The sequence below is a fragment of the Hordeum vulgare genome, chromosome 3H (assembly GCF_904849725.1).
Source record: "Hordeum vulgare subsp. vulgare chromosome 3H, MorexV3_pseudomolecules_assembly, whole genome shotgun sequence".
NCBI classification, from domain to species: domain Eukaryota; kingdom Viridiplantae; phylum Streptophyta; class Magnoliopsida; order Poales; family Poaceae; genus Hordeum; species Hordeum vulgare.
In genome coordinates, this window is record NC_058520.1 from 31280728 (window position 1) to 31303791 (window position 23064).

The 23064-nt window shown below is 43.0% G+C and overlaps 2 protein-coding genes across 10 annotated transcripts; both read left to right on the plus strand.

The window, feature by feature from the left end:
• Positions 1-6410: 6410 nt before the first annotated feature.
• On the plus strand, positions 6411-12294 carry LOC123442789 (protein BREAST CANCER SUSCEPTIBILITY 2 homolog A-like). Of its 9 annotated transcripts, none has more exons than XM_045118923.1 (16): positions 6411-6699; positions 6814-6870; positions 7020-7190; positions 7292-7357; positions 7501-7605; positions 8037-8165; positions 8262-8384; positions 8492-8626; positions 8731-8856; positions 8986-9117; positions 9200-9346; positions 9462-9590; positions 9702-9836; positions 9970-10086; positions 10708-11688; positions 11775-12294. In XM_045118923.1, exons 1-15 carry the CDS (start codon positions 6534-6536, stop codon positions 11628-11630), a joined length of 2661 nt encoding a protein of 886 aa, XP_044974858.1. In that variant the 5' UTR covers positions 6411-6533; the 3' UTR covers positions 11631-11688; positions 11775-12294. The 9 variants fall into 9 exon arrangements, with proteins under 9 accessions (XP_044974858.1, XP_044974860.1, XP_044974861.1 ...); XM_045118925.1 differs by having other exon boundaries at positions 6421-6699; positions 8992-9117; XM_045118926.1 differs by having other exon boundaries at positions 6421-6699; positions 8501-8626.
• A 3182-nt stretch (positions 12295-15476) lies between these two features.
• On the plus strand, positions 15477-17499 carry LOC123441432 (protein YLS7-like). Its single transcript, XM_045117870.1, has 3 exons — positions 15477-15596; positions 15759-16102; positions 16441-17499. Exons 1-3 carry the CDS (start codon positions 15524-15526, stop codon positions 17215-17217), a joined length of 1194 nt encoding a protein of 397 aa, XP_044973805.1. The 5' UTR covers positions 15477-15523; the 3' UTR covers positions 17218-17499.
• The last annotated feature ends 5565 nt before the right edge of the window (positions 17500-23064 follow it).

Here is a 23064-nt window from a genome sequence, read left to right on the forward strand (position 1 = left end):
ATCAAACTGCAACTTCTCGAACTGACGGAGGAATAGATGCATTGGACACCTGGGGGGTACATATCCTTTTAGGAGATGGTTTGCGCTTTCACTTTGTTGTGTACTTGTCATCTTAGCGCAAAACACGCCCATAAAGAATGGCTTTGCCCATTTATGCCTCACCTCGTACACCTGGGTAAGGAAAGGGTGTTTCTTCAACTTATATTTGTCCAACATGAGATTCCATCCACACTCGAATTCATCTACTGTGATCATGTGATGAACAAGTTTGTGGAATTCACTCCTCAAGTTTGGATTCTTTGTCCAAAGTGTACCCAGAGATTCCTTCGCCTTCCTCGGTACATGCCATTTGCACCACCTGCGAACCGTGTTTGGAAGCACCTCCTCTATTGCTATCTCCATCGACCTTGCCTGGTCTGGAAAACGCAGGGAAACATGTAAGAGTAGTTCACAGGTTCGATGTTTTCTAACGGACATTCATGTCAACACCACTTACCGGTTAGTATAGTTTTTGGGTGTTTTCCTCCAACCATGCGAATGAATTCTCTAAATACCCACTTGAGCGTGTCGACTTTCTCATCACAAACCATCACACCTCCAAAAATTATGCTTTGGAAGTGATTGTTCACACCAACAAACAGACCAAAGGGCATGTCATACAGGTTTGTACGATATGTCGTATCAAACGTGATAACATCCCCAAAACATCGATACTGGTCACACCCACGACCTGTCACCCACATAAGTGTCTTGATACGACTCTCCTCATCAACCTGGACTGCGTAATTGAATTCTGGATCATTTGCTTTCATTTCAGCGAAGATCTCCATTGTCTTCGTGGCATCACCGTCCGATTGCTCCTTATTCATTTTTCTGCACAAATTTTTCAGCGACCTCTTCGTGAACGAGACATTTTCAGCAACTCCAAATAATCTGCCAATTATACTGTAAACTTTTCCCAGGCTGACAATGTTTTGCCGGAGCTGCTTCACTATATCCTTCATGTACTTGTCAATGTGCTTATGAGGCTTCCAGTGCATTTTTCCCCACAAGTCAACGATAGTTGATGGTTATGATCAGCCTTGTGCTCGCAAACGTACCACCCATTATCCGCTGAACGCAAAAACCTGATCATGGCCGTGCAACCAGTCCTGATCGACCTACTATTCTCCTTCAGCGGCGCACCCTGCAAAAGGAGAAAACACATTGCCCACCAATGTAAAAGCGCATACAGAAAGAATTTGAACAGCTGAATGTGTGTTTCAAATTACTAACCGCACAAGCGCAGACGATTTCCTGCATGCACTTCCTACGTTCAACATTTAACCTACTCTTCGCAAAGCGTACACCGAATCCTACTTCCCAAGAATACAGTATGTAAAACTGAAATCCCTCATCAAGCGAATCAAAAGATGTTCCAATCTCTGGTTTGACAACAACACCATCTTGTTTCTCAGCGTATGCTCTCAGTGCTAACTCTAGAGCATATTTCCTATCCGGGTTTGGCTCCCTTTCCGCTGGCGCTCTTTCAATGCGGACCCTTAAGTAGCAAAAAGTATATGACGGATAAGTTTAGTACTTACAAACTAAAACATGTTATAGAAGGTTAGGATGTACAATTTGCTCAGGTAATTATCATCCCAGGACGAACATTCATTCTAACATGAGACAACCAAGAACGAACGTGCTAAAACCAAATCTATGCATCGTGTTTTCATGCGTGCTGAATTAAGGTCTAACCTTCGTGTCCACCCAGATGTTGCCTCAGAACACACTTCGTATCCGGCATCGTTGGGGATGTGGTTCCCAGTTGTATTACCACACCCGTCAACGCTCCTCCGCAAAATCCATGTGTTCGACCCAGATGCAGCTGCAGCCACATTACCACCAGTTCCACCAATGGTCGCCGACCAACTGCTAACATACAACGAGAAAGTTGCATCAGAAATCAAACAGACGCATAGGCCTCAATGTTTAAAGGGGAATCGCAGCTAGTCGCACCTGGTTTGCTGTTGTGCTTCGAGCGTCATAGCCGCACGCTGAGCTCGATGTGAAAGAGAAGAACAGAGGGGAACGAATAGAGGCCTAGCGTTTTCTTGAGGCAGTAGTTATTGCACCTGCAAACTAGCCACTGGCAGACAGTACTGCCATGGTTCATGTTGTCTGAACATCACGGAACATCCGTCCGTAGAGAGCCCCATTAGTTATACATGGGCAACTATTTATGACGATGGGCGAAGGACATACGGGGGTACTATTCATGAGCGTGTATACGCGATCGTATTCCATGTAAAAGCCTGCCACCACCGGATCACGAAGCAGAAACCCACGACCACGATACCAAGTTGCCTGGAGACCGGCCTCTCCAACGCCACACTCTAGAATTTGGACTCTATGGTTTGGTCTGTGGCACCTACTTTGGTTGTCACCGGGAGTTGTTTAATAGTTTAGTCGCTTTACTTTGGCTTGGCTTTAATAAAGTTACGGGAGGGGGGCCCTTTCATTAAAAAAAGAATTACAACGCAAGGCCCCCTACAACATTGATTTTTTAGAATTAAATGCAAACATCATTGAAGGGCGCTGCTAGGTGTCAGTGGAGCTTGTTCAGTGGCCTTTTACGTCATTCGGTTAGGCCCATTCTAACAGTTTAATTTTGTAATCATGTATTTCAAAAATATTAAGTGTGTATATAAAAAGTATTTAATGCATACAAAAAATGTACAATATGCATGGAAAAAGTAGATATACAAAATTTATGTTTGAAAAATGTAATCATGTATTTTCAAAATGTTAAACTTGTATAGAAAAAATATTTCTAATGTATACGGAAAAGTACAATGTTTATGTAAAAGGAGACATAAAAATATAACTTAATAAATGTTAATCACGTATTTATAAAAAATAAGGAGAAAAAAAAGTAAAAACCATGAAAGTAAAAAAACGTGAAGTAACAAATGGAAAAGACCAGCCAACAAAACCAATTGAATTCGAAAGAAACCCAGAAAATAGAAAAGAACAGGCTAAAATGGGTTAACCCATAGCTTCAACGCTGGTAAATTTCACGCAGATGAAAGCGGACGCCTCTATTTCATGCAGATGAACGTTAATACTCCCTCCGTTTGTAAATATAAATCTTTTTAGAGATTTCACTAGAGGGCTACATACGAAGCAAAATGAATAAATCTATATTCCTCTTAAAAGACTTATGTTTAGGACGGAGGGAGTACAAGGGAAGCCTCGCGTGAATGGCAGCGTGATATGGTCAGGCCGAAGCGAGCGGGAGGCCACAACCTCATGTCTTTTAGTTTTATTTATTTATTATTTCTTATACTTCCAAATATTCTAAATAAATGTGTACTGCGTTTGATCTTTTTAATCAAGTGTTCAAAAAATGTTATATTTGAAGAGAGAAAATGTTTCTCATGTACAGAAGAAATGCATATACAAAATATAATATGTGTGTGAAAAATTTGATCTTGTATTAAAAAAGTTAATAAAGAATTTGAGATAATTATACACAAGTATTTGAAAAATGTTTGTCAAGCATTTAAAAAATAGTAAATCTGTACTAGAAAATGTTGACCATGTATTCAAACAAATATTAATATTGTACTTCAAAAATATTAATCAAGCATTTGGAAAAATGTTAAATGTGTATAGAAAAAATTAACCATGTATTAAAATGTTACTCAAGCGTTTAAAGAAAAGCTAAATTTCCATGTAAAAGTGTTGACCATGTATTACACATATATTAAATCTGTATTTAAATAATGTAAAGATGTAATTTTATGTTGAATATATACCAAAAATCCATAAGTGTATGGAAAAAATGGACATAAAAATATATGTTTCTGATATACAGAAAAATATAGAATTTGTACTGGAAAACTTTCAACATATGGTGAACAAAACCGAAGATACCAATGCAAAAAAAAATCAATGAAAATCACGAAAGAAATAGAAGAAAGTCCAGTAAAAGCATGATGGAACAAATAAAACCGTGAACGAAAGGAATAAAAAAAGAAAAAAAGAAAACCAACGGAAAAGGAAAAGGAAACAAAAAAAAAGGAAACTGAGGAGCACATAAGTTAATGGGTCGCCCCTATTATGCTGGAGCATTGAGGCATGCCGAATGCTATACTCGCTATATGCGAGAAATAGAAAAGAGCACTTGTTGCTACGATATATAGGTGTGTTTGGTTTGTGTCATGGGTTGAAATGGAACGGGTACGTTCCACAGCCGAGCCTCGTCGTTGTGTTTGGTTGGACCCGAACTGAATACACACTTGATATGCCACTTGCACATTCCTTCAAATTGAAGGAGTCATGTGGAATGACCTCTGCATGGGGCTTTCACCCCCTTCCTCAGACAATTCCCCTTTCATTTCGTCAAGCCCCTGCCATCTAGTCACTCCCTCACCTCTCGATCCTCGTTAGAGTAAAGAACCATAGTCATCGGATTAGCTCCGGCACCATCCACCCCTCATCTCTTCCTCTCTCTCTTACTCCGTCAACTGACACCATCATTGAAGGAGCTCGTCCCCACCCCCATGGTGCAGATGTGGTTACCATGTTCGTCACCTCCCACCCCTAGTCCCAGCTACCTATGCCGACTCCTCTCATGCAGGATACCGCCACTGCGACGACCCAACCACCTTCCACCTTTTTGTGCGTTGAGCCACCTCAATTCAGCTCACTCCAACCCTTGATCTGGACAACACTCAGGCACTTCCGCAGATTCGACAACAAGGAACAACGACAACAACGATTGTGTTGGGTGAAGAAACAATTTCTATTAAAAATAGATGAGTTGAACAGTTTCATTCTATTCTATCATTCAAACTCGAAACAAAAATGTTATTTTTTTGAATTTTCTCTACGAAATGAAAGACCGAAACCGACCAATTTCTAGTTTTTTAGGAATAAACCAAACTTTATTAATTAAAGACCACACTTTGTGGGACACAATTTGGGTCATGTGGTTGGCCAGACCAAACATGACGATCTAGAGCCAGCGAAAGGGAAAATCTAGCTTAACTATATGCGTCAACAATGGCCGCACGACCTTCGAAAATAAAATTACACAAAAAGGTAGAAGTTCTAGTCCTTATCTGTGTGATGATTGGTCCTGTTCTTCCATGACTGCCGTGCTTACAGTCTTCAACCAATTGCTTTGAATCATAAGCTATGCTAATATTCTGAAGCTGTAGGTCTTGGACTAGCGAGAGAGCTTCGCGACAGACACACCTTGCGAAAATAGGCGGTTCCGGCAGCATGCGGGCTAGGGATAAATCCTATTTGGCGTTGCAGGCGCCGGTTAAAGTGCATTTTTCTTAACCGACGCCTGCAGTGTTCGGTCATTTGCCGACCTATGTAAGTTCTAGCGGGAGGGAGGTTTTTCCGATTTTGTGAAGCTTTTGGAAGCTTCCTAGATGGGTTTTTTCATTTAGGTTTTTTCAGGACTGATTTTTCTTCAATTTTTCTCTATTTCTTATTTTTGTATCCTTTTTTATGAATTTTTTCAAATTAACAATCTTTTTTCCAAATAAATGAAGCTTTTTAAAAAATTTATGAACTTTTTTGAATATCGATGATCTTTTTTCAAATTTTGATGAACTTTTTTGAATTTTTATGATTTGTTTTTGAAAGGGATGAACTTTTTCAAAATTGATGAACTTTTTAAATATTTGTGATTTTTTCCAGTTGAACGAACTTTTTGAAAAAGTACATGATTTTTTATTTTGGTTTTCGAATTTGGTGAACTTTTGAAAAAAATGTTATTTCTTTTCAGATTAGGTGAACTTTTGTTCCAAATCCTATGAACGTTTTTCAAACTTTATGACTTGTTTTTCAAATTTGATTATTTTTTTAAAAGTTCAATGATTCTTTATCAAATTTGATTACTATTTTGCAAATTCGATAAACTTGTTTCTGTTTTGTGAACTTTTTTCGAAATTAATGATCATTTTTTCGAATTGGTGAACTTTGTTTCGAAAGATTTGATGAACTTTTCATATTTTTGTGGACTAATTTTCAAATTCAAGATATTGTTTTTAGATGCACGAACATTTTTTATTTTCATGATTTTTAAATAATAATTCAAAAGGCAAAGGTTGACCAATGGATCAACCAATTTACCATGACAATTTTTACTTTCTAGAAATTCAACGACTGGTGTATGGGATCGGGCGTCCACCTTTTTGTTGGGCCGGACCAGGATCCGACGCTGCAGGCACCGGGAGAGGGAACGGGCTCGTGCAGCGCCGTGTAGGAGCACCCCGGGCTAGGCTCTGACCCGACCAGGCTGGACATCCCTGTGTGCCCGCAAGCCCACGGTACGGTAGGGCCGGCCCATCTTCCTCGGGCGCGACGAAAAAAAAGCGGGAGCGAGCACGCTGCGCGCCGCTTGGCCATCACCCTTTCCAAGAGAGTTTCGTCCCAAATCTCTCTCGCTCTCTCTTTTCGGACCCGTCGCGCCGCCGGCGATTGAGCGAGAGATTCCCGCCGAGATTCCGGGAGAGACCCCCGCCGCGATGCCGAGAAGGTGGCAGGTCTGGGGCCGGCCCGACGGCAGCCAAGTCTGGATCCCCGCCCCCGACCCCGACGCGCCGCCGCCGCCCGCCGCGGCCCCGCCTCTTCCTGCGCCGGGGCGCGCCGCGGGGATAGCCGCCGCTTCATTCGAGGACGCGCCGGCCAAAGGTACGGCCCCATCGTCCTCTCATCTCGGCGTCTGTTCCTTCCTAGAAATTGTGCTGGATACTGACTTGACTGGCCCCCCTCCCGCGTCGTCGTTTCTCCGATCCGAAACCCTAGGCCAGGACGCTGCTGACGGCTGCCGCGTAGAGTCCATGGCCGACCTCCTCGTCCAGGGTACCGCCTCCTCCCTTCACCTCGTCATACTTGGTCCTGTCAGTGCGAGCACGGTGTGCCCTCATGTGTGTATACCCCGTCTCGGCGTTTGGACGCAAATGCTTTTTTTTAACTGGTGACTGGCCTGTTGCTGCTGATGGAATCTGCAGCGCGGAGCAAGCTGCTCGAAGGTGATGGGATGGCCGGAGCAACCGGGGATGCAGGAAAAGGTGAGCTGTTCTGCACTGGGTCGGGGAGACCAGTGTCTCTCAGCGAGAGGGCTATAAGGAGGGCCAGGGCTTTGGTCGGGGAGGAGGTGGAGAAGGCTGGCATTAAGAGAAGTAAGAGCTTATGTGCCCAACTTTTCGTTTGCTTCGGTCGAATTGTTCCGTTGTCCGTTTCTGTATGTTCTCTGCTGGGCTGACCAGATTTTGTGTTTCAGAGCAACCATTTGGGGATGTACCTGATGTAGAGGGCGGATTGAGAGGAATGGACGCCCCATTTAGAGGTAAGACTTGCTTCCTTTTTCTCTGCAGAGACAAGATTGAATGTTGCAATGATAGCCAGAAAGTGCCTAGGTTTGATAGCTGTACGAACTTTATTTTCTCGAGGTTATGCATCACTATCAGTTTTCCATCTTATGAAATTTAGGTGGAGTGCATAACACTGCCATGCCCCCATTGTTCCAAACTGGATCAGGAAAAGCAGTCTTGCCAGGCAGAGACTCAATCCAAAAGGCAAGAGTTATTTTAGAAGGTAGGAAGTTTAACACATGTTTACTTTCTATGTAAATGCTGAAAGTGCTTTGTTATCACTTTGTTCATGGCAACATTTATATGGCTCGGAGTAATTTAGGATCTGTTGATCCTTTGTACTGTTAGAAATTATATCATAATTAATAATAAATCAGCGACAATTAATATGGATCGGAGGGAGTAGAATATTTATCAAACTAGCCAAATTTTCCGCAGCTGGTGGACTATTTATTATACTTACAACTGAAGATGTATTTAGATGTGCTTAGCTTGTTGAACATTTCTACTCCATAGAAGTAACATACAGTGACTTAGACATAATTTTATTTATTGGTAGCTGTATATTTTTTTTGTTTGTGAAAACTTCTGGTATATTTTCCAGTTTTTCTTAGCATTTTTTTTTTGAAAGCTGTCACTTTTGTTACACAATAGATGTTGATAGTGCTGCTTGTGCCGTACAACCAACGTTCCGTACTGGAATGGGTAGGGCGGTTCCTGTGAACCGGGCCTTTATTGGTAAAGCAAGAGCTGTTTTGGAGGGGCAAACGGCTGCAGAACAAGGTCATTATGATGATAGTATAATAAAAGTTCTGGATAGTTTCTTAAAGAACAAATTCCAAGCATGCCTTAAATTTTTGAAATAACTGACTCTGTCAGCAGGTGTTGACAGCATGGAACAATTTCCACTGTTCCAAACTGGTTCAGGAAGAGTTGTATCAGTCAGTTCAGCATCTATTCAGAAAGCTAAGTCTGTGTTGAAGGATAATAATACAAGCGAGGGTGAGCTATGCTTTTTCTGCTTTGAATTCGGAGCTAATGATCTTGCCTGGTTATTGTGAAACACATGCCTTTTTTTTGGTGTACTGATGGTATTCCTCTCCTATTAGAAAATCCAGAGAGTTTTGGTAGGCCTAACCAGTCTATGATGTTCCAAGCTGGTTCAGGAAGACAAGTCACGATCAGCGAAAGATCCATTGAGAGATCTAGAGCTGTGCTGAATGAGGGAGATGCGGAAAAGAGTGGTAAGATGGAGTACCTGGGTCTTTTAAAAAAAGCTTGGACTATCTGTCTTTAATTTATCCAAACAGCTACACTGATTATTTCTACGTGATACTTCTTTGTGTAGGACATTGGGATACTGGCTGCCAGTTCCCAATGTTCCAAACAGTATTAGGGAAGCCTGTTGCTGTGAGCTCGAGCTCAGCTCAGAAGGCAAGGGCAGTATTGGAGGAAGAAAAAATTAAACCAACTGGTACATAGACACATGGCCTTGTTATTTATTTGGGTTTCAACTCTAGCCTACCCCAATTTCTTTGGGAGTAAAGGCTTTCTTGTTGTTGTTAATGCAGAAGATCAGCATTTTTTGTTTGTACTCTTTGAGATCCAGGACATGGAGATAGCAGTGTTTGTGCCACAACTCTTCAAAGTGAAACACCAAGATCTGTTTTGATGAGTAGCAGTTTGATCATGACTGATAGAAGTGTTACACCGAATGGAGATAGTTCAATGCAAGGTACTTGACTTTCTCAAGTTGATTATGTCTGTGTTACCGACACATCTGGGGTGTTCCTCATATATCAGATAATCTTTTTCAGTCACTCGAATAGAGAAAAATCACGAGGATGGCAACCACCTGCCGTTGTTTCAAACTGGGTTAGGGAGGTCAATTGCTATAAGTAAGAGCTCAGTTAAGAGGGCAACTGCAGTTCTGGAGCCAAGGAATATTGCAAAGGAATTGGAAGGTAATTTTTTTCTCTAAACACAGAAAATGGTTTCGTAACAAGTGTCCCCCCTTGCCACTAAATTTGTGATAAATGTGCATTTATATGTACTGACAATCAAATTTCTGTCTGTAAGACGAAGCTCATTTAGATGGTGGCCATGACACTCCCATGTTCAAAACTGGATTAGGAAGGTCTATCTTAGCAAGTGATGGCTGTAGAAATGAATTGCGTTCCTCAGAGGCTGAAGAAGCAGTCAAAAGTGGTACTTTCATGTTCTAAATTAAGAGTTCGTGCACATGGGTCTATATAGTTGGTAGAAAAAAACTTTTAAAATCTGCACTCAGTTTACAATTGCTTTGTATGTGCAAACCAGTAAACAATTGCAACGGAGAAGCCTTTGTTGAAGAGGCAGCGTTTCAAGCTGGAATACAAAAGTTTGTACCCCAAAATAGAAGTTCAAGTCATAAGGCCAGTATGCTTTTGGAGCAACGGAACTTCACGGGGAAAGGTAGTTTTTTCAATCATTGGGTTATATAGTGGGGGCATTTACAGAGTTCTTTACATTTTGATCTTAAAAGCAACTTGTGACTCCTTTTTCCATTCCTTTGACATATGCAATATTATTTTGAACGGATACAAAGATTATGGAAATCAACTGCCAATGTTTCAAACCGGATCTGGAAAGTCAGTCTTGATTAGTGAAAGCTCTGTGCAGAAAGCAAAGGCTGTTCTGGAGGAAGAAGTCAAAATAAATAGAGGTATAACAGCTGATCAAACTTTTCTGAGACTTTCACTGATGCAGCTGCTGCTACTTTATTTCAATAGAAGATGGTATAGAAGTTCGGCATGCATGTCTAGTTGAAGTTCTCAAACTAGTCCTGTAGTTCATTTGTACAATACCGCGCGGCCCATAGGTTAGCTAACCATCAGTCTGTTATACCTTTGTTAGACTTTCGATGCAGCAGTTCATTGCTAGACTGGGGTGCTAATCCCAAGGTTCTGCAATGCTTTTTAGTAAAATCTAGACCCAGTTAACAGAAGTAAACCCTAGCACTGGACCACCAACGTGTAACCTGATTATGTCGAGCTTTCATTTAGAATGGTACACTTATTGCCTTTGACTTTCGAGGCAGCTTTTTACCCTATTCTGTCTAGAATGTATCATTCTTCAATCATAATAAGCAAATGTATATTTTCAATAGTACCAAATTTCAAGCATACAATGTATGATCACGGTGAGCTGTCCAATGATCAAGTCAGGCATTGGAGTGGCATGTTGATGTGGTAACATGCACTTCTTTATTGCATAATATTTGTGCATTTTAGTTTGTACACATTTGCCATTTAAAGAGGTCTAACCTTGAGTTATTCTTTGTCAGATAATTATAATCTCCTTAACACGGACAAAAATATTCCTGTCTTTGCTTCACCTCTCAAGACAAGCTGTGCAAGAACAGTTAATATATCTTCAGCTGGTGTATCTCGAGCTGCTACTTTGTTGGGCTTGGAGGAGAATACCCTTTCGACACAATTTTTTGGACATGTGGGCGATAAGCTAGGCACAAAAATAATTTTTGAGCGGAAAAACCCAGAACAGAGGCTTGATCTTGCATCTTGTCCAACAGAAAACGAAGTGCATAAGGAACCACACCGGCCATTTGAACTTTCTAATAACACAGTTTCTGAATCTGGTGAGCATTCTATCAGATTCAGTACCGTGGGAGGCAGATCAATGGCTATTTCTAGTGCTGCACTTCAACGTGCGAGAAGCCTTCTGGGTGAATCAGATCTTGTGGTTTCAACAAATAATTTAGAAGGCCACTCTTTGGCATCTGCATGTAATGTTGAGATGCCAAATTCAACTGTTGCCCCAAAAGAAGGTGGACCTGATTTATCAAAAATAAGTACGATCAATGGAAAAACTGAATTTGCAACATTTTCCCACCAGACAATGTCTTGTAGAAAGCACACTGGATCCTTTGGAAATGCTCCTGCTACCCCCGCGAAGAAATACACCAATATGTTTCATGTTGGAAGTCGTCCAATCAGTGAAACTCCAAAGACCTCGAAGCCTTCTTCCATGTGTTTATCTGAAACTGACAATGCAAATGACACTAAAGGTAAGACCCAGCGACACCATACGCCAGCTGGAGCGTTGGTCGACATTAGTAACTTAATGGGTGCACATTCTGGAAATATTGACCATGCTGTTAATGAGAAGAGAAGAATTGAGGGAAGAAACTCTGCATCTTCCTTTAAACGCCCCCGCTCTTCCATATCTTTTGATTTGCATCCCACTTAGCAGGCTGTAAACTCCTTGTCCTTGATGCCATGCTTCTGCTATGCCCTTTCCGACAATGGTAGGTTCATCGTGCCTATACTGCAGATGTTATATTTCATGTTGGTAATGTATTAATGAATCTCCTAACGTGTATACTTGTTGCAGCGAGTTTGACATTGCAGGCGTTGTTCTGCATGCTGGCGATGTTTATTTATGCAGCAGCCAGAAAAGGCAGTGGCTCTGTTTGACAGATGGATATAAATTTATTTTGGCATCACAGTCCAACGCATGATGATTGTCTTCCAGCAGTAAGCTTTTCTTGCCCAACTGCCGGCGATGACAACTTTTTTTCCGTTACGCCCTTTCTGCAAATATAGTCATCTCTTAAGGAAGCCTACGCTGGAGTAATGGATGCTGCTGCTTTTCGAAGTAAACGTAAGAAAGTGGTGGAAGTTCTGCAGACTTTTTTTCCTCACTGGATGCTCATTGGTAGTTGTTGAAATATGTATTGTAGGGTGTATAGCGTGCTTGTGAGTTTGTACGCTGATCCGGTTAAGTTAGGTTTGATCTCCTCTGTACAGGTTATAGTAAACGTCGAGATCAAAGCCCATAACGACTGGATCTTAACCTCTGTAATCTCCCGGCCTTGAACCTTTTTATAAGGAAAACGCTTGTGTTCTGCCGACTGATGTGTGCAGACATCATCTGCCTGCACTGCCTTCTGATTAAACATGATCGTGCGGTGCGGCAAGCCATCATGTGTGATCTAAGCGTGCCTGGATTGCAATTATTGGCGATTCTGAGACCTTGTTATTGGCAGAGGTGAGTTTTTGAAATATCGTTGTTGTTGCAATGGTGTGTTTTTAAAACAGATTGCACCTGCCTAGATTGAAATGTCGCTGTTGTTTTTCTGAAACATCAATGTTGTTGCAGAAGCGTGTTTTTAAAACGTTGTTGCAGAGGTGCGTTGTTGAAACACCATCCTTCTTGTAGAGATAAGGATCTGTGATCTTACGAGATTGCAACATCACTAGTGTTGTTGGAAAATGGCCAATGTTGCAATCTTGTAAGATGTGGGAGTGTTGCAATCACTTGGAGAGGAACCCTCGTGAGCGGGGGAGCGAGAGCGAGCGAAGTGGGGGTCGAGCGGGCGGAGCGGGGTGACAGGCCAGTGGCAGTTTCATCGTAATTTCTTTAAAAAATTGGGTCCTTTCCCTATACCCCTTCGGGGTTAAGTCAAAAGCTGCGGGAAGCTCCTTACCCCCACCTTTTTTTCATTGTGAAGAGAAGAGACATGGAAATAAGCTAAGCTAGCTTATGAGAAACGAGTTTTTTTTTTGCATTTCTAGCTTATTTAAACAATAAGCTGGAAAAGAACTGGCCCTAAGGTGCACGAGAAGGGCGACCAACTAGCTACGCCACGAGGCACATGTTGGTTGGGCACGATAAAATTTTCTAATTTTTTTGGAGATTAATTTTGAAAGATGAAAGTGAGAATTACGGCTTTTATTTTTGAGGAAAAATTTCTATGATTTTTTCCTTTTATTTTTGAGATGGATGTGATGTCCACGTGATGCGAGAAAGTTTTTTTTTATTTAAATTTTGAGATGAAGGTGAGGTCTTTTCTTTTTTTCCCTTTAAGTTAAAGCAATGGCAGGCTCCAACCACTAGTATGTCACAATACAAGAATGGGACATACAAGTTTTAGATTACACAAGCAACTCTCATGAAAAGAAAAATTAGTACGCCCAAAGTTGTACTAAAGCAGCGTCAATTAATATTGATCGAAGGGAGTACAGTTTTTTCAACAACAATGCGTTTGCAACCCACCACTCTAGGTGTGGGCGCTTTGTATCATGCAAGCATCGACCCAGACTCGATGGTTGATGTGAGGCTAGGAGTGAAAGAGGGCACCTTCTGCTCTTCCTACTGTGGTTAATGCACTTTGATGTGGAAAATTGCCGGTGTCTCAGACATGGATGCTGGGGCAGCGGCCCGGATGGCGGCCCACATGGTTGGCTCTCCGGCAAGCATCTGGTGGCGGCGGTGGCTATGCATCTTGGTCATGTGGGTGCAGCGAGGGGTGTAGCATTAGATGGCTCAGGCTCATTCCTTGTCGATGGCAGTGGAAACATCTGGATCCAGATCTTGAGGCTAGTGCTCGACGCTGTTGTTCTAGGCATCTCGTGGTAGCTACCGAGCGAAACTTTGCCCTTCTGGCAGTGACGCCCGCGGGTGTCGCTCTCCCCCTTAGGACATCGTTGTGGTTCTCTCCGTGTCAGGGTTACGTGTGAAGACCCTTGTCCATCTTGGTCTCTGGTAGTGGTTCCCATTTTGAAGGTGTTCTCGTGGAGGTCAAGTGTCCTACAAAACGTGTCGCTGTATTTAGGCCTTCTAGTGTTATTTCTTGGCAACATAGTCGTGCATGTTATGTTGTCCAATTATTACTCACTAGTGATGACTTTAAGGGCCAGGCTTCGCATGGCTTGAGCCTACCCTAAAAAATCATGATTTGTTTTTTTAGTACCATGCTTCAGCATATTTGAAAGTCCCAGTCCAAAAAAACAGGTGTAGCCGGTCATCTAAACCAACTAGGCTCCGTCTCAGAGCCTACCCTGCATTTTCATCCTAGATTCGTTGCTGTTACTCACTATTTTGTAGCGTTTGATCGTGTAATTTGGTTTGTGCTTTATCTATAAAAGCGAGACAAGAGCCTGTTTCGAAAGGGTAGCTAGTTTTTTTTTCGAGAGGAGGGGTGAGACGAAAAGCTAGGTATATTTTGGTACCATACATGAGGGTCACTACTTTGCCCTGCTGCATGATTATGAATAGCACGCTGCACGCTTTTGCGTTAAGGGATTTTTGTCCAAACACAAGAATAAATATTTTAAATAGCGTGCTATAGCACATCATAGTGTTTAAAAGAGATCCGTCGCCAAGAGGCATAGTCCACTGTTTAATTTAAAACCTATGATTGCTTGACAAGCGAAGGGGTGAGGTGTTGACCGTTGAGGATAAGACGTTTTCAGTTAATTTTGCCTACTGTAGTTTTCAGGATTGTTACTTTTGTCCAAATGCATGCAGCTGGAGATGACTGCGGTTAATTAGGTTATTATGGCTTGTGAAGCATGCATGTTCTTCTCTGACAAAACAACATGGCCGCACTTAGGTTCGATGCCTTCTCACGTGAAGTCCCACTGAATCCGGTTCTCCCGTCCGCTGTCAGAGGTCGTTAATAATCTAGAGAAGTCTCAAACAACTGACCTTCAATTACTCGCCAACTAACAGTTCTTGTCACTACATGGGCTCCCAACACGTTCAAAAAATACTAAAAAGGCACCCCATTTTACTCCACTAGTTTAGTACTAGGATATGCTATGGGCATGAATACACCAACGTGGCCAATGCACCAACAAGTCAACAACTCTCCTTTTGCAATCGGACTCCAACGTTTGGCGTGTTTTGCAATCTGAATCGGGGTCACGGCTTCTGCGGCGGGAAGCCCTCCAGTCGAGTTTGCGCGGGCTAAATACATAAATTCGACAGGGCCAACACTCTTCTCGGGTCGTCTCATAAGTCTTACCCTGATCAGCACAAGCAGAGCTGCTCCTGGATCGGACCATTCCTCTGGCCACGACCACGCCGAGCTCAAGGTTTGAACCAACATCTGTCTAGCTGCTTTAGCTCACCAAGTGCGAGCATTGTTCTGTTGATGATTGTTACTTCCTCCGTAGAGAAATACAACAGCGTTTAGATCACTACTTTAGTGATCTTAACGCTCCTATATTTGTTTATAGAGAGAGTACTTACTTACTACTATCCTTTCAATTATTTTTTGGCATTAATTGTGAACCGCAGCAGGCCAGGTGTGTGTCAGGGAAGAAGGCTCTAGCCGTGGCTGGAGGAATGCAGCAATGGCTCTCAACCATCGTTATATTATGTCGGTGGTTGCTCTGTTGCTGACCCTGGAGCCTACACATGCTCAAGGTAATTAAGGTGTGTGTTAGTTCACTACCCTGATTGATCTACCCGCAACATATCCTAAAGACATAAATGAAATCTGTGGTCAACTCTACCGGTTTGATTTCCTCATGATCCCCTCCATCAACGGTAGCTAATCACACAAGTTGATGTAAGTTCATTGTGCAGGCAGCTGTGATCTCTCTCGTGGGAGGTGGGTTCCTGATTCCTCTGCGCCGCTGTACACGAGCAGCTCTTGCCCTTTGATCAAACGCGCGGAGAACTGCCAGGCGAACGGGCGGCCGGACAAGGGATACGAGAACTGGAGATGGAAGCCCGAGCGGTGCGCTCTCCCGCGCTTTGATGCAAGGAGGTTTCTGAAGCTGATGAGGGGCAAGACACTTGCTTTCGCTGGGGATTCGATTGCTCAGAACCAGATGGAGTCTCTCCTTTGCATCCTATGGCAGGTGACCACATATATACTTCACTGGTACTACTACTATATTACTAATGGTTTGATAGATGTTGGCAGGGTAATTTGTTTATGAATGATTTATTCTGAGTTGAGTGTGGCTTATGATTACCATCACTAAGATTAAAACTGAACTCTGAGTAGGCTTTGCTGCTTCAAGTTTCATCCTTATGTGCGTCATACTTATGTTTACCATCACTAAAATTAAAACCGAACTCTGAATTGGTTAACCGAAATACCAAGGCCAACCTCCCTAAAGAATTGTGCGTAACTGTAGCTTATTCAATTGGATAATGTATGATTTATACCAACCTAAAGAATTGTGCGTAACTGTAGCTTATTTGATTGGATAATGTATGCTTTATTATCCTTGTAAGTGCTATATTCCATTTTTAACAGGTGGACACCCCAATAAACCTTAGCGATCGTAGGATGAGTAGGTGGATCTTCAATTCAACCTCAACAACTATCATCCGCATTTGGTCTCCTTGGCTATTACACAATTCAAAAGAAGCTTTGGGAATTGCTCCCGACGGCCTTAGTAAGGTTTTCCTCGATGTCCCAGATAAGACTTTGATGGAACTTCTCCCAAGTTTCGATGTGATAGTCCTCTCTTTTGGACACTGGTTTGTCACACCATCAGCCTATATCCTGAATGGCAAGGTTGTTGGAGGACAGAGCTGGTGGCCTCTTCAAGCTGGAAAGATGCAGATGAACAACATTGATGCTTTTGGTGCATCCACTGAGACTTGCCTAACGGCTGTGGCTACTAAACCAAATTTCAAAGGTATAGCTATTTTGAGCACATACTCACCAGACCATTACGAACGTGCGACATGGAATGTAGGTGGATCATGCACCGGGAAGGTTAAGCCCTTGGACAAGGCGGTGAGGGATGGATTCATAGATGCAATGCATGAAAAACAAGTTGCAAGCTTCAGAAAGGTAGTCAAGAATTCTGGCAAGCAAGGTTCCAAGTTGAAACTGATGAGCATTACAAAACCCTTTGCCTTAAGGGTTGATGGGCATCCTGGACCATACACAAATCTGGACCCAAACAAGATGACTCAAAGAGGGCCGGATGGAAGGCCTCCACCTCAGGATTGTCTGCATTGGTGCATGCCTGGACCTATAGATAAATGGAATGATATGTTATTTGAGACCATACAAAGATAACCGGAAGATATAAGATTTGGAGAAAGAAGTCTTGGTGGTTACTTGCCATCATCTAACCTGATGTGTGCAATAGCGTTTGACACATCATCCATTTTGATGTTCTTTCACCGCAAATAGTGATAACTACACCCTCGTGGAGTGTATAGTAGAGGATATTTTGGCATGATTGAGCATGCGATTTGGATTTTCCAATTCAATTCGATTGTCAAGAGAGGTTGACAGCTGATTTGTATCTTGTAAAGTTGGTTGTACTTTTTGCATGACACAATTGTCGGAATTGGACATATAATATGATAAATTGTCAAAAACAATTTGGAACATCCAGATGAACCATCAAAGCACTACCAGTCATGCATGAGAATGAAACTAGTGTGAACATATGATTATTTGTGTTTTGCTAGACTGTATCTACAATTTTTGTCGTCAGAACTAGCACAATGGCCCTCCCAACAGCGAGGGTATCACCTTTAGTATGTTGCGATCTCGCCAGGCGACTCGGGCGGCTCCTCAAACCCTAGCCGCCGGCCATTCCCCAGCCCGTCCCTTCCCTTGCCGCCGTCGGAGGAAGGCCTCCGTGCACTCCTGCCTGGCTCCCGGCTGTTGACAGCAGATTTGCTAGTGGCCTTCCCCAACCTTCCGACCTGCTTCCTCCGCCACAGCAGGAGCACCGGACCCCATCTCCGCCCCCTTCCCACTTCGCCGCTGTCGGAGGGGACGCCGGCGAAGCCGTGCGCGCCTCGGGGATGGCGGCGGCGGGGCCCCTCGCGTCGGCCCTCGGGCTCTGGCGGCGGCGCCCCGCGTCGGCGGTTGCGGGATCCCGTGTGATCTCGCCAATCGGCGGCGGCGAATGGCGGATCCGGGACTCCATGGCCTGGATCTGGCGGGGCACTCGGCCCTGGTGGTAGGGAGCGGCAGCTGGGCGAGGCTGCGCTGGTCAGCTGGGCACGAGCAGTGTTCAGGGCGCGCGGTGCAGTGGCCTTGGCTGGGGGTCGTGATGGTGCGTGGCGGCCATGCTCAGCGATTAGTGGCGGTGGATATCCAGCGCAGCTCCGAGAGAAATCCTTGCTCCGGTCTTCATCGGAGCCGCGGCGGCGACGCCCGTGGGTGCCGCTATCTTTCTTGGAAGCGTCGCTGTGGAGGTGTGCTGTTCCCCTTCGTCGGCCGCTGCACGCACCGCCACCTGCGCCCCTAGGTACTCATCTGTGGGCCTCTCTCCTGCGGATTCTTAGAGGTGCCGGCGTGGTTGCCGGGGCCCTACCTGCGGATGAAGCCGGTGGAGGAGATTCAGATTGAGGGAAACCCTTGGTTGGCCCAGGCCAGCCGCGCCGACGACGACCCTCAAGGGCGCCGTTATTCTTTTTGGAGACGTCGGTGTACATCTGCTCCTCTGCTCCCCTTCCTTGCCTCTCGGGTGAAAACCCTAACTCCGGTGGGCGGCGGCGGCGTCCTTGATGTCGTGACCTTCCTGAAGGCATCGCCTTGAGGGTTGAATGGTGGTGGGCACTGTGTGGGTCCTGAACGGTTGCTGGTGGTGGCACTGCTTCGGGGGAAACCCTAGGATCTGGTCTTCCAGATCGGACGATGGCGGTACTGCGGTGCCGTTTCTCTCTTGGGAGCATCGTTTGTGGAGCAGCGCTGACAGACCGAGGCAGGAGGTGGAGCGGCTTCGTCTTGCACAGAATTTCGGTGGATCTGTCAAGTCATGCCTGGCCGACAGGTGTTACGCTGAGTCATGCCTGCTTGGCAGGTGATACGCATGACAGATCTCCCGGAGTCTTCACATCTGGACGGATGAGCGCAGGGCGGTGGCGCCGTTGGGCGTCGTGGTGGCGTCGACGGATGATTGGACTGGCAAGGATGATGCGTATTCTCTTTCCTGAAGATGGGTCGGTGGTTCGAGGATGATGGCGGCTGGTAAAACGTGTGCGTTTTAGGTGTGCTGCACCGGCTGTTGTTCCCGATGAGTTATGTGAATGGATTGGAAACGTTATATCCTCTTGTAGGTGTGAGTGGTGGCTTTAGGTGGATTGATGTATCCTCTTGTTAAACCTTTGTGAAATAATTAATAAGATGGATGCATGCATCGATTGATGCAGAGGCAGGGGGTTTAACCTCCTTTTCTAAAAAAACAATATTTTATTTGAATCTGGTGAAGACACATTGCTCTCCTATTTATCTATTAACTACAAAATAGACCACCTTTTAGGCATTGATACATTGCTATAAGTGTAATTTCCATTATATTTTGTATATGGTTTTCTAGGAAATAACAACATTTAGTAAGAAGCTTTTTTTTTACAAAAAATGTTCTATTGATAAATAGTTAGGCAAGGGGTTGCGAGGACATGAACCGAACCAACTTGTATCTTGTAGACTTGCCTGCCGGAAATGTTCTACCCTGATATCTTGAATGTCATTGTAGAGACTTTGACACCTATTAAAGTGGCTCGCAGCCTAGATATCTCGAATCTCCTATTTGCCGATGAAAATTTCATTTTTCTTCGAGGCGACTATTGGACAAGCAATGGTGGTGCAGCAAGCCCTTGACTTGTTTTTGTTGAAAATATGCCCTAACGGCAATAATAATTATGTATTTATTTATTTATATGTTTAATCAATATTTATATTCTATGCTGACCGCTATGGCTTTGAAACCTGTAAAAACCAAGAGGTTCAAAGAAAAACTCATACGCACGTGTGAAAGACTAGATGCGATGGTAACCGAGACAAGGAATTTTACTTAGGTTCTGGCTCTTCTAGGAGATAAAACCCTACGCCATACTTATATTCTATTGATTTGGGATGGAGTACAAAGTATATGTTGATCCGCCATGAGATCATTGTGTGTCGTCTACAAGGCATACCCCTGATTTATACAGGTACATGAAGGGGAGGGGTCGTCTAGGGTTACAATTAGGTCAACTACATATAGTAAGCATGTTGTAGACAACTTGGAAATCTTGGAATATGCGTAAAGTCTATGGGAGTATTCCTTCTTCGCGCCATGGTCCGCCTTGACGTGGACCGCTAGTGAACCGGAATGGGAGTTTGTGTGTGTGTGGGTGGGGGGGGGGTCACTGCCGAGCTCACTTGACCAAGAGATAACATGGAGAGTGACCCCAATCTGGTACACGATGGGGTAGCCACTGAACCGGTCTTCAAGTCGAGGACACTCCTCGGACCATCCGAGATGTTCTCGTCTTCGGTGGCCGTTCTTCAAAACTGGTTCAACGAACCCTTCCTGTATCCAACTTCTTGATCGTCCAAGCGTATCCAAAGATTTTTCATGTCCTTCTTTACATCACGGTAGGTTCTTCGTCGTTCCAAACAATATGGCATGCCCGAAGGAAATAAACTTACGAACAAAATTTTCAGCCACCAAACAACAACTCATCTCTTTGCTATGCATTTTTTTAGTTGAAACCCTTGAAAATCCAAGAAGTGTGGTAGCTAGCAATGTGCAATGACAAATGTGTGATACGTTGGTGCATCTATAATTTTTGATTGTTTCATGCTATTATATTATTAATCTTGGATGTTTTATAAGCATTTATATGATATTTTATAAGCACTTATATGATGTTTTATAAGTATTTATACGGTGTTTTATCTCATTTTTAGGCACTAATCTATTAATCTAGTGTCCAGTGTCAGCTGTTGTTTTCTGCATATTTTTGGCCTTTCAGGAATACTGTATCAAACAAACTCCAAATGTCCTGAAACTTTTTGATAAATTTTTTATGAACAAAAATAAAACCTAAAAGCTTCGAAGGGAGACCGGAGGTGACACGGGGTGGCGCCAAGCCAAGAGGGCACACCCTGATGCTTGGGGCCACCTCCCACGGTCTCTGGCCCTGATCTCTTTGCTATAAATTCATATATATTGGGAAAACCCTAGAGAGCCTCCGAAACACTCTTTTCGCCGCCGCAAGCTTCTGTTACGATGTGTGCCCATCTGGAACCTTGTTCAGGGATCGATCACGGATGGCCTGTACATCAAACTTGTTGCTCCCATGGTGATGTGCGAGTAGTTTACCATAAACCTACAGGTCCATAGTTAATACCTAGATGGCTATCTCCCTCTCTCTCTGTGTATGTTCTTCATTGCCAAGATCACTTCGATTCCCACAATGATCTATCTTATGTAATCATTCTTTTGCCGTGTGTTTATTGGGATCCGATGAATTATGGGTTTATGTTTAGATTATTCATGAAAGTATATTGAGTCTTTGCTGGTCTTTTATATATGCATGATTATGATAACTTCGTATTTCTCTCTGATCTATTGGTTTGATTTGATCAACTAGAGATTGATTCATCTTCAACGGGAGTGATACGTTGTAATGGGTTCAATCTTACGGTGCTCAATTCCACTAACAGAAAGGGACATTACACATATTTGTATTGCTTTCATTAAGAATAAAACGATGGAGTTTATTCATATTAATTGGATTTACTTTGTCTATATCATGTCATCTTGCTTAAAACGTTACTCTGTTTTACTTAATACTCTAGATATATGTTGGATAGCGGTCGATGAGTGAAGTAATAGTAGTAGAAACAAGCATGAGTCGGTCTACTTGCTTACGGGCAAGATGCCTATATGTGTGATAATTGTCATGATTAAATATTGCATGATTATTCGCTTTTATATCAATTTCTCAATAATAATTTATTTATCCACCATATGTTTTCTATGAGAGAGAAGCCTCTAACAAAAACTATGTCCCTCGTGTCTTCACAAATCAAATTCCAAAAATACTAAAAATATTTCTATTATTTATATTCTGTGATTTTATTTTATATTTATATTATCTATCTGTCACTACTTATCACTTTCAAGTGATGAGTTTAAGGGGATTGACAACCCCTTGCCCGCGTTGGGTGCAAGTGTGTGCTTTTTTGTTTATAGGCATTGAAGACAAGCATTTACGTGGTCTTTCTATTGGTTCGATAATCTTGGTTCTCACTCAGAAAAATACTTATCTCTATTGTACCGTATCTTCCTTCTTTTTCAGAAAAAATCCAACACAATTTACAAGTAGCAATGCGTCTTCCCTAGATCGGACCTTCCAATCATAATATTTAGTGTTGATGGGGCGGTGTCATGGCAAGGTAACAGGGTATCGACAACAGCGATTTGCAGAGATACACAGGGATAGTACTTGGGTTCATCATCGATTAGCTATGCTCACATTATTGATGCTCCGACACTTGAGGCTCTTGCTTATCGAGAAGATCTCGCACCATTGGACAATCTATTGGCCAGACGCATGCTCGTTTCTTCTGACAACCAAAGTGGGATAAAGGACATCTCCGAGAAATAGGGTGGGACTATGCGGTGATCATCACGAAAGTGAATATCCATGGTGAGGAATTTGATATGTGTAATTTTATTTACAAAAGTAGAAGTAGAAATTATGACGCAGATAGGTTTTTTTCCCTATCTGTAGGAAGACATATTCAACTCATCCGAAGGTGGATTTAACAAAAGGAAAGCAGGTGAGCATGCCGAAGTGCACACATGTACTCATTCCGTCCGAAAATACTTGTCCTAGAAATAGATGTAATTAGACTCAATTTAGTTATAGATACATTCATTTTATACATTTCTAGGACAAGTATTTCCGGACGAAGGAGGAAGTAATAAATAAGATGCTCTTTCATTTTACATTAGAGCTTGTGCAAGGATGTTGGTTAATTCACATACAACCTTGCTCTCTTTTCTCATTTATCGCATGACACATCATTAAAAATCTTATGTGTCAAAATTTATCAACAACTATCCTACAAACATTGAAGATGGCCTAACAGAAGCACCGTGCGCTGGGAGGTTTCCGATGCAAA